The 18,514-nt window shown below is 42.6% G+C and overlaps 1 protein-coding gene across 1 annotated transcript; it reads left to right on the top strand.

The window, feature by feature from the left end:
• Positions 1–3,319: 3,319 nt before the first annotated feature.
• Positions 3,320–13,035, top strand: LOC113617547 (granzyme A). Its single transcript, XM_027101122.1, has 5 exons — positions 3,320–3,417; positions 5,169–5,316; positions 7,306–7,447; positions 11,159–11,431; positions 12,518–13,035. The coding sequence occupies exons 1-5, from the start codon at positions 3,357–3,359 to the stop codon at positions 12,668–12,670; spliced, it is 777 nt and encodes a 258-aa protein (XP_026956923.1). The 5' UTR covers positions 3,320–3,356; the 3' UTR covers positions 12,671–13,035.
• Positions 13,036–18,514: the final 5,479 nt, after the last annotated feature.

Raw genomic sequence — 18,514 nt, 5'->3', positions numbered from 1 at the left:
GTGCACAACATTGTGAATATAATTAATGCCACTGAATTGTATATTTTAAATGGTTAAATGGCAAATTTTATGATATATATATATATATATATAAAAAACCACAATTTTAAGAATTAATAGCTACATATCAAGAACCATTGAATTGTACATTTTAAATGGGTGAATTGCATGATATATAAATTATATCTCAATAAAGTGGTTTAAAAAAAATGAAACGAAGGGGACTGTCCCAGTGGTTGCAGTAGATGCAGCAACAGTGAGGTGGTGAGTGATCTAGTGGGGTGACATGAGATGCAAAGCTGGGGGTTGCGGAATGGGGGAGGAAAATAGTTTGTTGCTTCATTACCTAGAAAACTCACCACATAGAAACCTCTGACCCTGGACCACATCTAAATGACCGAACTATAACCAGAAAGATTTGGTGGGAACCTCATGAAGGTCTCTTCTCACTCTAAGAGTTCACTCAAAGCTCACTCTAAGTCCAAAGCTCAGAAAATCAAAAAAGTTACAATTACCACTTTGCCACCTGCCCTACTTCAGGGAAATCCCGTTCCCACACGTGTCCTTCTTCACTGGAAGGCAGGGGACAGGGCTACCCAGATCCCACATCACAGGGTAGGAGAAGCAAAAAAGCCCACTGCCCCTCCACTCTCACCACTTGCCACCACCAATGGAGTCCCCAGTGTTTCAGTTCAGTGAGTCATTCAACTCCAAATCCTACTTTGTGGGTCTAATTTACAAGGTCACTCCCAACTCCTAGTGCCACTCCCAACTGTCAGCGTGAGCTCCCGGAGGGGAGAAGTTATGTTCTACCACTGTCTTAGAGATCAAAATACTTGAGAAGGGGGTAGCAGGTGGTGTGAAGGGAGAAAAGAGGAGTGTTGAGGAGAAGCACAATACAAAGGTGCATGGCTGAACAGGAAACCTCTTGGCATCAGGCACAACTTATTGCTCAGACTATCTTCCAAGAACTCTAAGAATTAGTGCTTCAAAGAATAGCTTATTTATCAACTAGATTCCATCTCCTACTAATCAATAGATTTCCCTAAAAGGCTTGAATTCCCCTACATTTCTACATCATACCCTAGATCTCAGCAGCAGCAGTGGAGTCCAGTGGTGGAGGCAAAAGCTGTATCATGCAGGCATGAGGCAAGGTGCTGTCAGGTGGTGCCCAATATGGTACAAGGCCATGCAGAATTGGTCTCCACAGAGTAGGTGGAGAAGAACAAGTGGCCAAGGTCCATGGATTTTTTTAAATATTTATTTATTTATCTATTTATTTGGCTGCACCAGGTCTTAGTTGCGTCACGCAGGATCTTCAGTTGCGGCATGCAGGATCTTTAGTTGCAGCATGCATGAGGGATCTAGTTCCCTGACCAGGGATCAAACCTGGGCCCCCTGCATTGGGAGCATGGAGTCTTGGCCACTGGACCACCAGGGAAGTCCCAAGGTCCATGGATTACATGAGGCCAAGGGGATCTGTGGTGACACACAAGAGGTGTCTGATACAGCAACATTTTTGTGATCACTTTCCATGCTATTTAGTGGTTGCACAGAATGGTTGTACTAATGAATTATAATTTACTTATTATGATATGCAGAATAATGTTCCCACCCACCCAAAGCTGCCCACATCTTAATCTCTAGAGTCTATGAATCTTAGTTTACTTGGCAAAGAGGAAATGAGGTTGTAGATGAAACTAAGGTTGCTAATCAGCTCACATTAAAATAGGGAGATTATCAGAGTGAGCCCAATGTAATCACAGGAGTCCTTAAATGTGGAAGTAGCAGGCAGAAGGAAAGTCAGTGTCAGAATGAGAAAGACTCCACCAGCCATTGATGCCTTTGAAGCTGGAAGGGGGCCAAAAGCCAAGGAATGCTGGCAGCCTTTAGAAGCTGGAAAAGGCAAGGAAATGGATTTTCCCTTAGAACCTGCAGAAATGAATGCAGCCCTGCTAATACCTTGGTTTTAGCCCAGGGAGACCCACATCAGACTTCTGACCTACAGAACTGTAAAATAATAAATTTGTGTTGTTCTAAGCCACTAAGTTTGCAGTAATTTGTTACAGCAGCAATGGGAAACTAATAGGCTTACCTAATTCCTTACTTGGGGGCATTTAGATTATTTTCAACTTTTTCTCATTAGGAACAATAATGCAATGGAACTCCTTATTGCTAAATTTCACAATTTTTTAAATTATGAATCATAAACATGACTTGTTGGGTCAAAGATCATGCAAAATTTAACAACCCTTTCATATGTATTGCCTTCCAAAAAGATAGCAGCAGTTTGAAATACCATCAACACATGAGAATTTCCAACAACAGAGAGTATTTTTTGTGTGTTTTTTAATTTTTAGTAATTTGACAGGCAAAAATAGTACCTAAATGTTTTAAATTGCATTTTTATTACAGATAACTTGTGCTATGTGATTATGCATTCCTCCATAGGTTAGGAAGATAGGAGCCATTTTTATTTCTTCTTTTGTAAATTACTTGTTCAAATTCTCTGACCATTTTTCTTTTCAGGTGTTCATATTTTCTTATTGCTTTATAAAAATATCCATTTGTGTCACATAGATTGAAAATGTTTGCAATTTGGCTTTGTGTTTGCTGTGTTAAGGTACAGAAACTTCAATTTTACATCATTGAATCTATCAATCTCTTACAAATTCTGCCTTTGATGTCATATCTCAAAGTCCCTTTCTCATTTCTACATGTGTGTGAATATCTGTATCTTCAGTTAGTGCTTTTATAGTTGAATGGTGTGCTTTAAGAATCTAACTTCAGTTTTCCCTTGATGATTACCCAGCAATCTCAACAATGAATGCATCAAATATCTGTCCTTTCCGCCACTAGAATAGGTTTAAAGATGCTATTTCAAAATAATTTCTTATACAGACTTGAATTCTCAGATTTTTAAGATAAACTCATATTTGAAAGTGAAAAAGTTGCCAAAGAAGAGCAATTTTCTATTTAATGTTCTTAATTTAAAATAGTCCCCATGGCTGATCTGCTTCGTTGTGCAACAGAAACTAACACATTATTGTGAGGCAATTATGCTCCAATAAAGATGTATTAAAAATAATAATAGTAAATAAAAATGAAACAGTCCCCATGGCTTCACATTTACCCTTTAAGGTAGGAAAGGTCTAACCCTGAAGGAAATGTGAAACAAATAAGTAACCACACCATCTCTAAAATAAAGCTATGTTTTCCAGTAATAAAATACCAAACTCTTTAGCCACATAGCAGAGAAAGATAAAAAGAAAGAACCCACATCCTTTGTGTTTCATTATATATGACTAAGTCAGTACCTGAAACTAAATAGTCTCCATATGTGAGTAACAGAAGCCATGAAAATTCCTTTCCTTTTCTCTTTTCCCACTGGCATGTGTCTCCTTCTAATTCCTGGAGGTAAGACATATTTCCATATGCTTTTTAGTTTTGCTTATAAGAAAATAGACTTTTATATTGCTTTAATTTTTGTTTAATATTGTGTAAAAGGGAAAAAGAAATCACAACTTAATTTCCAATAATTTTTCATGTTACGTTTTTTCTTTGCTATCTAAATGGTATATTGGCTTTTTAAGATGAAAACATACTCTATTGTGTCTACAGCAAAAATATGAAAGCATTAACTATATCTGGAGGTTATCATAAATTCAGGCCAGATCTACAGAGCTCAACCTTCAAGTGAAAAACCAACAAAGCCATTAAATTGGGGATGGATAGATTACTTATTAACTGGAGGGCTCAGTCATACAGATACAACTGAGTAGTCATAGCTCTCAGATAAATCTTAAAACTTTGGTTTTCAGAAGGTATTTGTGAGTGCCTATTTCCAGCAGTGGGGGTGGTGAAGAAAGCAATAACATCAATGTAAAATACTCTAATGAAGTGTGTGTGTGTGTGTGTGTGTGTGTGTGTGTGTGTGTGTGCGCGCGCGCGCGCACCAACACTGCATAAAACTTACAATGAAGTATAGCAGTATTCTATGTGGTTTACTTATACTCTTCTCAAGTATCATTGTTATCAGCCCATTTCATATATGAGGAAACCAAGGCACAGAGAGGTTAAGTCCACTTACTAAAGTCATCAACTAGTAAGTAGTAGGGCTGGGATTTGAACCCAGAGTTCAGGTTCTTAACCACACACTATGATATCTTATAGCTCAATGATACCTTCAGAGCTGGGATTCTTAATGTGGGATCCATGAGCTCCTTCAAGGCCATGGATGGGCATCAAGAAGTCTGTGACTCTCCCAAAACTGTATGCAAATATTTACATGCATCTGTGTGTCTGTACTATATCAGATTCTCAAATGGCTCTATATTTCAAAACTAACAAAGGTACAGAGCCACTACTTTAGGCAAACAGTACATCACAATGGAAAGGATATGATTTTTCATGATGCGGAACTGTATTAGAAGACTGCTTTGCTATTTATTAGTTGTGCAAACTTGGGTGAGGTAATTGCCCTGTCTAAACTTCATGTTCCTTATCTCTACATGGGAATAATAACACCCACCTTGCATTGTAGCAAACATCAGAACCAGTGTCTGAAACTAACCGGTGCCTGGTAAATCATAGATGCTTTCATTATTATTGCTACTATAGTTGTTGATTTTTTTCTTTGAATTTAATATAACTTACCAAACCATCATTCCAAATAATAATCTCACCATGGAACACTGTGAGATTTTTAAGGTCAATAACACAGTGTCCCACCCAAGACTGAGAAAATGCAGCCTGTAATAGGAAGTGAACAGACTAGTAAAGGCAGAAACAGGAGAATGGGGTTTCTCCCCAATCTGCTTTTACTGTGTGATGTTAAGTCTTTAATCTTTTTGCTTTTTGAGCTTTAAGAAAAGAGACTCTATTGCCTGACATTTTCTACCTCCTAGGGATAGGAAGGAGACAGACATTATGTTAAAGGTGTTTTGCATTCTTGAGGAAGAGAAGATTGTTTAAGTTCAAGATGCTATTATACAGAGCTGTCATGGAAAATTTTAAAAACTCTGTGCCACCTGGACTGCTTCGATCTTCTCTCCCTGACGCAGAGTGCACATCTATGTACTCGATCTCGATCTATTCGTTATATCAGAACTTTTCAGAGGGAAGCATGACTTGGTAAGATAGGATTTCACTCTGGATCACTCTTTTAGTTTTTCCAGTATCCTGTGAGGGAATTATAAGAGGAAAAGAAGTACCACCTCACACAAGACGCTACATGGCTCTAATCAAAGGGCTGAAAGTCTGTGCAGGGGCTTTGATCAAAGAAAACTGGGTGTTAACAGCTGCTCACTGTGACCTGTAAGTAATTCTGAGCTCCTCTCATTCTCAGGCAGTTTGCGGGGTGGGGTGGGGGGGACAGGGGCTGTGAAAATGAAGTCCAAAACCAAAATTAGGTAGGGATGGAGAAGAAAGTACACAAGCACATTCACTGATATGTACTATTATTAAGTTTATCTCTATAAGCAAAGGCCAGATCCTATAGAATAAAATTGAAATACATGACCATTTTCTCATATTATTTAAAAATATTTTTCGCTATAAATACCAATATTATCAACATTTTGAAAAAAAATGGTGAGAAATAGCACTCATAATCTTATCAACTTCACACAATCACTGTTAATGTTTTGCTATATTTTGTTGCAGGCTTTTTCCATAAGTATATTTTACACAGTTGAGCAAGTTAAGTGTTCTCTATGATTACAAGCGATTTACTTAATATTATATAATTAGTTTTGTCCCATGTTGCTACATATTAGATTGAACCGTAAGAAATTACTGATATTTAACTGTTTGACTTTACAAAATAGCCATTTCCTATGGTTCAAACTAATGTTTTTCCTAATTGTGATTTGAAAGTCAAAATAACGTTTATCACAAGGATATGCTGCTGTTTTCTTTAACAGTACCTGTTGTTGGTACCTACTATTTCCCTGCTCACTTTTGCATAAATTACATGAATAAAAGAAGAGACTTAAAAACTAGCTTCCCACAAAGAAGATCAAAAGAGATCTGCATTACGTTGTTGTATCAAATGAGAATTTATCAAGTAGGAAATTCAGCACAATGTACACTGTGAAGATCACCACTGGCACTTTTGATTAACAGACCCACTTGGTGCAAAGTCTGTCCGGCAAATCAAGAAATGCTTGCACCCACCTCTCCCAGATTAGCTATCATTAGGTTCACAAACTAGACTTGGCGGCTAGCGGTTTATTCGCTCCTGTGTGTGTGTGTGTTTAGATTCAGCTTTAAAATTTCACTATAAAGTTGATTCATTTCTTCAGTCTTACCTATTAAAAGCCTGACTCTATTCCATCTTTGTCATCTTTTTTTTTTTTTTTTTCTGGTACGCGGGCCTCTCACTGTTGTGGCCTCTCCCGTTGCGGAGCACAGGGTCCGGACGCGCAGGCTCAGCAGCCATGGCTCACGGGCCCAGCCGCTCCGCGGCATGTGGGATCTTCCCGGACCGGGGCACGAGCCCGTGCCCCCTGCATCAGCAGGTGTACTCTCAACCACTGCGCCACCAGGGAAGCCCCATCTTTGTCATCTTTGAAGACTTAAGCAAGGTACACGGTCTCCCTGAAACACAGAAAAGCAAACCCACTACCTCTGCTCTCACTCTTAGGTTTAGTCTCTAGGTCTTGGGTTGAGTCTCTTCCATTAGGTGTTGATTCCACAAATCCAAGGCAGATGGAGACACTGGCAGCTCCTCTTCCTGCAGCAGTCCTCTTTGGTCAGCACCCAAGCATACCTCTCCAGGCCTTGCCAACCAACGCTCTTGCCTCTGCCGGAAGACCTGGGATTTCTCTCCTGTTGCTTCTTCCTTGAAAAGATGTGAAGCTGAAGCACCTAAGATAACACGTCTTGGGAGTTTTAGGTAAAAATAACTAAAACAGGGCTTCCCTGGTGGCGCAGTGATTGAGAGTCCGCCTGCCGATGCAGGGGACACGGGTTCGTGCCTTGGTCCAGGAAGATCCCACATGCCGCGGAGCGGCTGGGCCCGTGAGCCATGGCCGCTGAGCCCGCGCGTCCGGAGCTTGTGCTCCGCAACGGGAGAGGCCACAACAGTGAGAGGCCCGCGTACCGCAAAATAAATAAATAAACAAATAAAAAGTAACTAAAACACCAAAAGAAAAAAACCTCATAAATTCCCCCCTGCCTTGCTGTGCTTGTTTATAAATAGGAAACCATCTGAAATAACTGGTCAGATTTAATAAATTAAGTTCATGCTTAATTTCATCTATTCTCTCACATAAATGATACATCGTCCTTGTTTTTTTCCAGGAAAGGCAATCCTCGAGTTATTCTTGGGGCCCACTCTACCTCCCATAAAGAGAAATATGACCAAGTATTTTCCATTAAAAAGGCAATTCCCCATCCATGCTTCAATCCACAGACATTTGAAGGGGATCTTCAACTCCTTCAGGTAAATATGGCGTTTTTTTTCAATAACTATTTTGAAATTGCAAAATTTTGAAATTTGATCAGTTTAACTTGAAACTAGTTTTTACACACTGGCCTCATAGCCAGTGGTTGGCTAATGCCAGGATGTAAGGGTAAGAAGTACAGATGGGACCCAGCGCAATTGTACAGATGTTCACCCTCTTGGAATTCAGTTCAATTTAACAGATATTGACAGAAGTCCTACTGTGGTAAGACCTGTCAATCCAAAGTGGTAATGCCACCAGCAACTCAACTGCAGACAAACCACATTGCATTTATTGATTCTTGCTCAGCAAGGGAGACTGTACACCATGAGGAACCATAGGGTGGCTCAGTAAGAGAGTGTTAGATGGGGCTTATCCTAGGATTTGTCGGATGAGGGGGAGGGTTCTAGGAAGTAGGAGTTTGCTCTGAACTGACTGTTGTCAGGAAGTGGGGTAATTCTATGACTGAGTATCTCAGTGAATCTTACTTATCTAGGAGGCTAAATCTGTGATTGATAAGAAGCAGCAATCACTCGTTTTAGCCTATAGGGGGCGCTTGGTCATTTTTGTGGTGGGCACAATGACCTTGCTTTTGCCTGTACTCAAACCTGACTGCAGAGTGGCCTGGGTTTTGCTCCCTTCTTGAGGCTCACCCTGTCTGATATTGGTGCTCTATGACAAGTGTTCATGATCAACAGGAAAAATTGTGGCCCAGCTGTGAGTGCCAGTAAGCTTTTCTCTTCCTCATAAGATAAATAGGTTCTGTTCTCAAAGTGTTCACAGTCTAGTGGGAGAGACAGACACATATATCAACAGCTCTGATCTGGTGGTATGTGACTCATCGGTGATGGAGATGACTAAGACGGGGACTCTACGGGAGCACATGGTGTGTCCAGGCGGTCAGGGAAGCTTTCTTAGAGAAGGTGCAGGGGTTAGTAGGAAAGAAGGAGGAAAGGGCCTTTTGGGCAGGAAGAGCAGTGTGTATAAGAGGAGTCTTTCTGGAAAATGCATTTGGAAGAAGGGAAGAAAGGGAAGTTAGCATGAGATCTGAGAAAGCGGGGACCCACATATTGTGAACCATGGGAAGAAGTTTGAACTTTATGGGGAAATGGGAAAGTGTTTTAAGCTGGGCAGTGACATGATCAGACTTGTTTTTAGAAGGATTATCTGGCTGCTGTGCAGAAAGTATAACAGAAAAGGCAGAACTGGAAGGCAGAGTGTGAGCTGAGGTTCACGCTTGTCCAAAGGGGCTTGATGAGGAGCTTCCCTAGCAGGAGTCAAGAGGATGCTCAGGGGATCCACACACCCTCATCAGTAGGAGTAAAGACAGGGTCCTAGAGTGCCATGTGTTTCCGGCAAACTCCCCACATTCCCTGCTCCCCAGTACTTATCAGTGACCCCCATACTATCTGCCTTGAGACTCTCAGGCTGGGCCTCTCTCTCGGGTCAACCCTCCTCACCCATACTCTAATTCCCTCCAGTCCCGCTCCCTGGGCAGGGAAAGGCAATTCCCTCCCCTGTCCAGTAGAGGGCACTCCTTGGCCTACTTCCCTCCTGCGGTGTTTCTCCACAGCACGCGCTTCTTTTTTTTTTTTTTTTTAACATCTTTATTGGAGTATAATTGCTTTACAATGGTGTGTTAGTTTCTGCTTTATAACAAAGTGAATCAGTTATACATATACATATGTTCCCACATCTCTTCCCTCTTGCGTCTCCCTCCCACCCTCCCTATCCCACCCCTCCAGGCTGTCACAAAGCACAAAGCACCAAGCTGATCTCCCTGTGCTATGCGGCTGCTTCCCACTAGCTATCTGTTTTACATTTGGTAGTGTATATATGTCCATGCCACTCTCTCACTTTGTCACAGCTTACCTTTCCCGCTCCCCATATCCTCAAGTCCATTCTCTAGTAGGTCTGTGTCTTTATTCCCGTCTTACCCCTATGTTCTTCATGACATTATTTTTTCCTTAAATTCCATATATATGTGTTAGCATACCGTATTTGTCTTTCTCTTTCTGACTTACTTCACTCTATGACAGACTCTAGGTCCATCCACCTCACTACAAATAACTCAATTTCGTTTCTTTTTATGGCTGAGTAATATTCCATCGTATATATGTGCCACATCTTCTTTATCCATGCATCTGATGATGGACAGCACGCACTTCTGATGTACCTTAGTTTGTTTGTCTGCCCCCCTCGCTGGAATGTAAGCTTCAAAGAACAGATATTTTTGTCTTTTTATTTGTATGCCCTGTACCAGGTAGTATAGTTCCTAGTACATAGCAGGCCCTCCATAAATATTTCCTGAATAATTTTGGATAAGGGATGGAATTAAGCCAGACAGTGGCAAAGGTCATCAAGAGAAGAGATTCTGCGCTCAGGTTTCAAGAAAGTGGTAGCAGTTGTCAAGTCTCCTTCAGGAACTAAAACTCTTACCTTTACGATAGTGTGGGGTGAGTAGGGGGTGCGAGGGGTTCTTGGTCTTGAAGTAAAGTCAGGAAACTCCCCCTCACCTCTGACACTGTGGCCAGTGGGGTGATGTTGCTAGAGAACTCATGAAGAGGGCATCAGGACCTCCGGGCGGTCAACCTTCCACGGTTAAAACCTACCGATGTGCTCATCACTGCTGTGTGTGCCTGACCCCAGGAGAGCTACTTACAAACATATGCATCCCGACTCCAATTCTGATCCATTCATTCAGACCTGAAGTCCTTTCTGGGGGTTCTCCTGTCTCCTTGTCCATCCAACCAGATAACAAGCATGAAGGCTGTGAGAAAGCATGAGTAGGAGAGAAGGAGAGACGTTGCATGTAGGTATTTGAAGTCATGTTCTATGGAGAGATTTTAGACTACGGCCATCTCACTTTCTAAATGCTAGCACGGTAAGGGTTGGGCACACCAGCAACTCAGAGTGGGCACTGAGGAAGTGGGAACTGTCTAATGTCAGGAAGTGGAGCCTGAAAGCAATGCAATGATAGGAATGTGACAGCGGCCTTTGCTGCTGTGCTCTTATGTTTTTAGAAGGTCTGTAACACCAGGACTCCCTACAGCTTGAGGCAAGAAGAAAAGAAAGAAGTAGAATTATCTTCCTCTACCCTCTACTCAACCTTGATCACACTCCCTGCTCTCCTTGCCTTGACTTTTCAGAAAGAGAGAAAGCAAGGTGGTGAGCCAAGAAGAGAGCTTTAGTGAGTCAAAGAAAAGGGCAGAGCGTGGGTGAGCCCCCAAAGGCAGTTAGGCTGGTTAGCACCTGCTCAGAAGCGGGGAAGCCACATTTCCACGTGGAAAATGAGGACACTGGCCCTTTTCCCACCCCGCCCCACTGCACCTGGAGCCCTGGCTTCCTTCCATTGGTCTCAGTACCAGTCAGTTCACAAACCTAAGACCACCTGAATAAAATAATGATGGCACTCTCCAATACAGCTTTTCAACCACAGAGCTGTCAGCCACCACCAACATAATTTCATCACTGACAGGTCAACTGGACTGAAGTTTATCTAGACTAGTCTAGCAAAACATGCATGAAAAGGTGTGCCGTGACTTTTAAAAAATCAGTAACTGATGGTCAATTAGGTTGGAACAGGACTTCGGCCACGTCCTTCGTAAGAACATGCTAAATAAGCAAGATATCTATTTCAGTCAGCGCTGTTTTCTGGGTTTGGTTACTGTTGTCCTTCCCTAAAACTGCATCTCCTGCCTCTTTTCTAGCTGGATGGTAAAGCAACTATGACCAAAGCTGTAGGAATACTTCGGCTACCGAAAACAGGAGACGATGTCAAACCCCACACCAAGTGTCATGTGGCAGGATGGGGAAGCACCAGAAAAGACACGTGCAAAATTTCAAGTGCCTTGAGAGAAGCCAACATTACTGTGATAGATAGGAAAATATGCAATGATGCCCAGCACTATAATTTTAACCCAGTTATTGATCTCAGTATGATCTGTGCTGGTGGTAGAAAAGGTGAAGATGATTCATGTGAAGTAAGTAAATTAAAAATTTTAACCGTTTGGGGGCTATAGGAAATCAGGCTAAATAGAGTGCCTAGGAACAAGATGGCGGACTGTCATTATTACTTTTTACGTGTGAGGCCTGCAAGAACGTCAGCTTGACACTGGGCTGGTGTGTGCTCCTTTGTCTCAAGGGAAACATTCTGCCCAGGGAAACTTCTCTCGTTCCTAATAATCAGGATCCCATTTAACCACCGCTTATGGATGCTTTTCAGCCCTCTCAGAACTGATCACATCAGCGGGCATTTATCAGATGGCAGGAACTATATCAAGTCCTATACTCTATGCCACTTGATCCTCAAATAGCCCCATGGGATAGACACTATTATTACCAACTCTATTTTACAGATAGGGAAATTAAGGCTTAGAAAGTTACTTCCCCAAGTTAGATAACTCGACTGTCAGTGGGGAGGACCTGGACTTAGACTGGGGCCATCTGATTCCCAACTCCTGCGTTGTTCTGCCTCTCCATGGGCTTGACTACAGTTTGGCCCTATTTGGAACTCATGATCCAGAAGTGGTTTGCAAGGTCAGAGAGAATATGAAATGAGGGCTGATGAAAACTGGAAAAGATCCCTAAAAATTGAACTATCACAAGTACTCCTTGGTCTGAGACGGCTTAACCCATGTCCTCCTTCAGAGCAGGGAGTAGCTCAGATCCCATCTCATGCCTTCAGGCAGCGCCTACATTCAGTTTTTTCCGCTAACATCTACTGACCAAGAAAAGGGGATACAGGTCAACTGAAGGAGACAATTATTTTCACAATTATTTTAAAGGCTTCCTTTGTTATTCTTTCTTTGTTTTACTGATGAAAATGAGTTTGTACATCTTCTCCAGAATTGCCTTTTGCAAAATGAAAATGATCGGAAAATATAAACAAATCTGTGTTAATTGATGCTGAGGGCAGACAATTAATAAAAAGAGATATAAAATTAGCCTTTAAAAAGGAAAGAGAGAAACAATGTGTGAGCGAATGAGTGAATAAATGAATGACTAAAAAGGTAAGTAAATATCTTTGGAAAGCACTCTTGTTTAAAACATATGACTTTCTTTTCCAGGGGGATTCTGGAAGTCCTCTGATATGTGATAACGTTTTCAGAGGTGTCACTTCCTTTGGGAAGTGTGGTAACCCCCAGAAACCTGGCATCTACATTCTCCTTACCAAAAAATACCTCAACTGGATAAAGAAAACCATTGCAGGAGCAATATAACATTTCTTCTTCAAAGTAGAAAATTGAGGTAACCAAGTAAAGGGTGTTTTAACTTGACCTATCTGAAGAAACACCTCACAACCCTCTTAACCTCATGTACAAATGACAGTCTGTCTGAAATAAAATTAGCAATGAAAGAAATAACCTCCTGCCTTCACTCTTCCACGACTAGTGAAGACTGATTCATCACATGTTCTCTATCCATGGCAAGAGATGTCCCTGGAGAAAAAGTTCCCCAGTTCAGTGATTCTCTGTTTTATTCAGAATTTGAGGATTGTCACTTTTGTGTTCATCCGTAAAAGGAAGTCAGTCTCAGGGAAATTTAGAATATTCTTCTTTCTTCCAAATGAAACTACAAAATATTTGTGGCCTTAGGAATTTAGAGCCTGATATTCTATTCCATGTTGGAATAAGGACAGAGATAAAGAGGGATTTTTCACTTCCTACTCTATGCTTCTGTATAGTTTAACTTTTTACAAAAACTCTAATTATAAATACAGTGGGAAAGATGCAATGTGTGTTTTAGATAGTTGGAAAATTTGGAATTTGAGGTTAGAGATAGTTCAGGACAATTGCATCATTTATTAATTATAAGTAGACTAAAATTTCATAGACCAATAGGCCACAGTCCAGCCAGTATCTTGATATGTATTTTGCCTTAGCTAATCAATTTATACATGCAAGCACTAAGCTTCATTCTATGTTATTCTTTTTTGGGGGGAGTATAATTGCTTGACAATGTTGTGTTAGTTTCTGCTGTACAACAAAGTGAATCAGCTGTATGTATACATATATCCCCTCCTTCTTGAGCCTCCCTCCCACCACCAGCATCCCACCCCTCTCGATCATCACGGAGCGCCAAGCTGAGCTCCCTGTGCTATGAGGCTGCTTCCCACTAGCTATCTATTTACACATGGCAGGGTATATGTGTCCATGCCACTCTCTCACTTTGTCCCAGTTTACCCTTCCCCACTATGTCCACATGTCCATTCTCTACGTCTGCGTCTAGTTCTATGTTATTCTTAATAGATTGTGATATGTAATAAAGGAAAGTGGCTTTTTTATCACCTACCATTTGTATCTCATCTTTTTGTTGTGTTTTTCTCCAAAGAGTTGATTTATAATAAACTCATTCTCTAATAATCCTGGGTGATTTATCCAATTTAATTCCTCAAACATTTCCTGAGGGCCCACCATGTACCAGTCATTGCGTCCAGATTTATAAATACTGAGACATGACCACTGCCCTCAAAATATTTGAAGTCTAGTAGAAAACTAGGAGAAATCCATAAATAAGAGGACATCTGCTTCAGGTTCTGAAGAACACATAACAGAGTAAGGCTGTCTACTGTGTTGGGAAGGTGATGGGGGAAAAGATAAATAATATTTCACACTCCCAGCAGACCTCACAATTAGCCCTCAGAGCCTTCCTGCTGAGATCTTCCCTGTATTTAGACAGACCAATAAAAATTTCAGATTCCTGACTAGAATGCCACAGACATCACAACAGCCTGGTGGAAAGAATCACTGGTCCACAAGTCAGACACCAATTCCATCACTGGACAGTATAAGACCTTGAGCAGGGAATTAGTCTGTGCCTCCATTTTCACATCTGTAAACAGTAACATAAAAGGGTCTAATGGGAGGTGCCCCCAAAATCTGAAGTTGAGTGGTCCCGTCCTCCTAGCTCACACCTCCTAGGATGGCTGTCGTCAAAAAACAGACAATAACAAGTGTTGGCGAGGATGTAGAGAAACCCTCGTACAACACTGATGGGAATGTGAAATGGCACAGACACTGTGGAAAAGTTTGGCTGTTCCTCAAAAGGTTAGACATTGTGTTAACATATGACACAGCAATCCCACTCCTGGGCACATGCAAAAATCCGTGTCCTCGCAAAAGCTTGTATATGAATGTTTATAGCAACATCGTTCATAATAACCAAAAAGTAGAAACAACCCAAAGTCTACAACTAATGAACAGATAAACAAAATGTAGTATGTCTATACAATGGAATGTTATTCAGCCATAAAAGGAAATGAAGTACTGATACATGGTATCATGTATGAACATGGCTGAACACAGCTAAAGCTTGAAAACACTATTCTAAGTGAAAGAAGCCAGACAGAAAAGGCCACATGTATGATTCCATTTAAAGGAAACGTCCAGAGTAAGCAAATTTATTGACAGAAAGTAAATGGGTATTTGCCAAGGGGTAGAAGGAAGTGGGGGTTGGGGAGTGGCTGCTAATGGTTATGGGGTTTCCTTTTTGGGAGTGATGAAAATCTTTGGGAATTAGATTATGGTTATGGGTGCACAACCCTGTGCATATACGAAAAACCATTGAATTGTACACTTTAAAATAGCCAGGTTTATGCTATGTGAATTATATCTCAATTTTTTTTAAAAAAAAAAGAGCTGTCTGTCTTCTAAGAATGAAACTGGAAGCAGCAACTTTCAACGGGTGCACAGGGGTTACCCAAGCATCCCACCCAAAGGGAGGGAGTTGTCAAGAGCCCGCTAAATAGACTTGAGAAGAACAAATCAGACAGTATCTCCAAAGGGCATCCTAGAGATTGAGAAATAGCTGAAGAAAGCTATTCTGTTGTAATCTAATCCTCTCTGTTATCACCAGTATGTCTGAGGAAAAGAGACAGGAGAGACAGACCACTTGCTGAAAAAGGAGAGATAACGATGAATCATTTGTCAGTGCTTATTGTTGCAGAATTACGGTATGCTGATTCTGGAGGCCTGATGTCAGCTCCTTTGAGAGAGACAGCACTAGATCAGCAAGGCAAAAGTCTTACTGGAAGGAAATGTGATTTCAGATTCGGGGTAGGAGTTAGGGGAGTTATAAAATCCTATCTAACCAAGCAATCTTCTGCCTTCAAGCTGATGTGCCTTGCGAGGAGAGAAGACGTGCCCAGAGCAAGTGAAAAATGCCATTCTTCTGTCACACGATAGTGTGCTAAATCTGCTCTCCATTTTAAACATTACTCTCCTCCAAGTTTGGGTACGAGGGTTAGGCCTCCAGAGCTTCAGCAAAGAGCAAACTGCAACATGGATTTTAAGGAGTGCCTCTCACCAACTCAAAGACATCAGCTCCAGCAATTCTGCATCCCTCCCCAGCCCGCCACCTCATCCCCAATTTTTTCCATTCCCATAAGCATATAAACATGCTTCTACCCTCCCCAGCTTAAAAAAAGAAAACGAGACTCCTTCTCCAGGCATTTCCCCCATTTCTCTGTTTTGCTTTATGTCAAAACTCCTCAAATGAGATGTCTATACTCCAATTTCTCTCCTTCCATTCTCTCTGAAACTGCAATATGGCTTTTGCCCCACACTCTACAGAAATGGCTCGTCAAGGGCTTCATTTTGTTAAGCCCAATGGTCAGTTTTCAGTCCCCTTTCACTTGCCTTCCCAGCAGTATTTGACACAGTGGAGCTCTTCCTCCTCTTTTTTTCGGTAGGCGGGCCTCTCACCGCTGCGGCCTCTCCCGCTGCGGAGCACAGGCTCCGGATGCGCAGGCTCAGCGGCCATGGCTCACGGGCCCAGCCGCTCCGCGGCATGTGGGATCCTCACGGACCGGGGCATGAACCCGTGTCCCCTGCATTGGCAGGCGGACTCTCAACCACTGCGCCACCAGGGAAACCCTCTTCCTCCTCTTTGAAGCGCTATCTTCACTTGGTTTCCAGCACGCCGCCTTCTCCTGGCCCTCCTCCTGCTTCACAGGTCCCTCCTCCTCAGGCTGGACCTCCTCTTCTCTTCTACCTCTTCATGCTGGGGTGACCCGCAGCTAAATCCCGGGACTTTTCTGCTCCGTCCTCACTCCCTCTCCCATGGCATTTAGGTTCTATGACTCTGGAGATGGTGCGCCATCTACACGCTGATAATTCCTGATCTGTCTTTAGCGCAGACATCTCCCTAACTTCAGGCTGCTAGAGCCAGCTGCCTTACTCTGAAGCTCCACTTGGGTGTCTAGCAGACATCTGAAGCGCAACCTGTCTGGAGCAGACCTCCTATCTTCCCTTCCAAACCTGCGTCAACTCTAGACTTCCCCATTATTTCATGGCAGCTCCATCCTCCAACCTCCCCATTGCTCAGACCAAAAATTCTGGAGTCTTTTGGACTCTTCTCTTTTTCTTTCACTGCACATCCATTCTGCAAGGGAATATTACCTGCCCTACCTTCAAAATATATCCAGAATCAAACTATATCTTATGACCTCTGCTGCTACCTGCTGGGTCCAGCCCACCATCCTCTCTGTCCTAAATCACTGCAATCACCTCCTAACCTCCCCGCTTCCTCCCTTGCCCGCATTCGGTCTGCTCCCTGAACTGCAGCCAAAGTGATCCTGTTCAGACACTTCAGCTCATGTCTGTCCCCTGCTCAAAGCCCAGCAATGGCTCCTGTTTCTGTTGGGGTCAAGGTCCCATGAGGCCCTCACAGTTTTGTCTCCAGCATTCCCCTGACTTCATTTCCTTCTGTGCTCGCCTCAATCTCCTCTCTCGAGCCATGCTGGCCTTCCTGCCCTTCCTCATACTCACCAGGAACCCACTTAGGGCTTTTCCCCTGTTCCTGGAAAGTTCCCCCCAATATCTTCATGACTAGCACCCTACCATCCTCCAAATCTTTGCTAAAGTGTCACCTTCTCAACACACCTTCCTAAATTTCCCTGCTTAAAATCGCATTGCACACACATCCAATTCATGCTCCCTCCCCCTCCCCCTGACCTTTATTTATATAGTTGACCCTTGAACAACAGCAGGGGTTAGGGGCACTGACCCTCTGGACAGCCGAAAAATCCATGTATAACTTTATAGTTGGCCCTCCATATCCATGGTTCTGAACCCGCGGATTGAACCAACCTAGGATCAAGTAGCACTGTAGTGCTTATTTAGTGGGAAAAAAAATCTATGGATAAGTGGACGCTCGAAATTTAAACCCATGTTGTTCAAAGTACAGTGCCTGGAAGGCACACCCAGCAACCTCCACTCACTGAAACCCAGCGTGCATAAAGCCCATGCTGAAAGAACCCCAAGTGATCAAAACCGTGGTTTCAGAAACCCACACCCTGGCCTTGTATATTCACTGACTGTTAAGCCTAGAAGGGCTCCAAAGAGCACTTAGTCCAACTCTCTCCCTCACTATGTAGAGAAGGATGCTGAAGGCTGGAGCAGTTCAGAAGCCTTACTTGCAAGAAAATACTTTCTGAAATGTCAGTTTTCCTGCTCCTTCCCTCTCCAAGTCTAAATTATCTCTTCTTTAAAATATGTAGAAATAGACATTTCTGTGTATCCAATGAGACAATTCCAAATATTGAATGCTTGTTACCTACAAGGCACTCAGCCCTGAGCAATCTCCCCCACTGAGAACACTGAGACAACTTGTACAAAAAGAACTGTACCTTCTCTAAGCAGAAACCCAGCTACAGAAGCGATTTGTCTGCAGCCCTGACTGGCAGAGTAAGAGGAGCAGTGAACCTGGGACAGAGCTCCTGATCTCACTCTGCCTCTGACACACCCCAGGACTCTGAAGAAACCATTCAAGCTCTCTGGGCCTTGGTTTCCTCAATCTGTCATGAGCGGAGAGGACAAGAACATCACCCTGTTCCAAAAGTGTGTAAATAGAATGTCCTCTAACAGAGGCCTTTTCACAGACATTGAGAACAGATCTGAACTTCCCATGGTGTACAAGGCCCTGCTCGAGCTGGAGTCTCTGCCTCACTCACTCCACTCTGGCTGTGCCAATATTCTTCTCTCAGTTCCACACATACACACACACACACATGCACTTTGTGAGCACCCACCTGCCCTCACACATACACTCTCACATACGTCCCC

Source organism: Aethalodelphis obliquidens, unplaced genomic scaffold (assembly GCF_003676395.1).
Source record: "Aethalodelphis obliquidens isolate GAN/ISIS:26980383/991018 unplaced genomic scaffold, ASM367639v1 scaffold4, whole genome shotgun sequence".
Taxonomy (NCBI): Eukaryota; Metazoa; Chordata; class Mammalia; order Artiodactyla; family Delphinidae; genus Aethalodelphis; species Aethalodelphis obliquidens.
The sequence above is the reverse complement of the archived record's forward strand: the minus strand, read 5'-3'. Positions and strand labels throughout refer to the sequence as shown.

What these genes read in the sequence shown, in the direction of transcription:
- LOC113617547 (XM_027101122.1), top strand. Translation starts at nt 3,357, where the DNA reads ATGAAAATTCCTTTCCTTTTCTCTTTTCCCACTGGCATGTGTCTCCTT. An exon ending in TCTCCTTCTAATTCCTGGAG is followed by an intron (nt 3,418 to 5,168) that starts GTAAGACATATT and finishes TCACTCTTTTAG; the next exon opens with TTTTTCCAGTATCCTGTGAG. An exon ending in ACAGCTGCTCACTGTGACCT is followed by an intron (nt 5,317 to 7,305) that starts GTAAGTAATTCT and finishes GTTTTTTTCCAG; the next exon opens with GAAAGGCAATCCTCGAGTTA.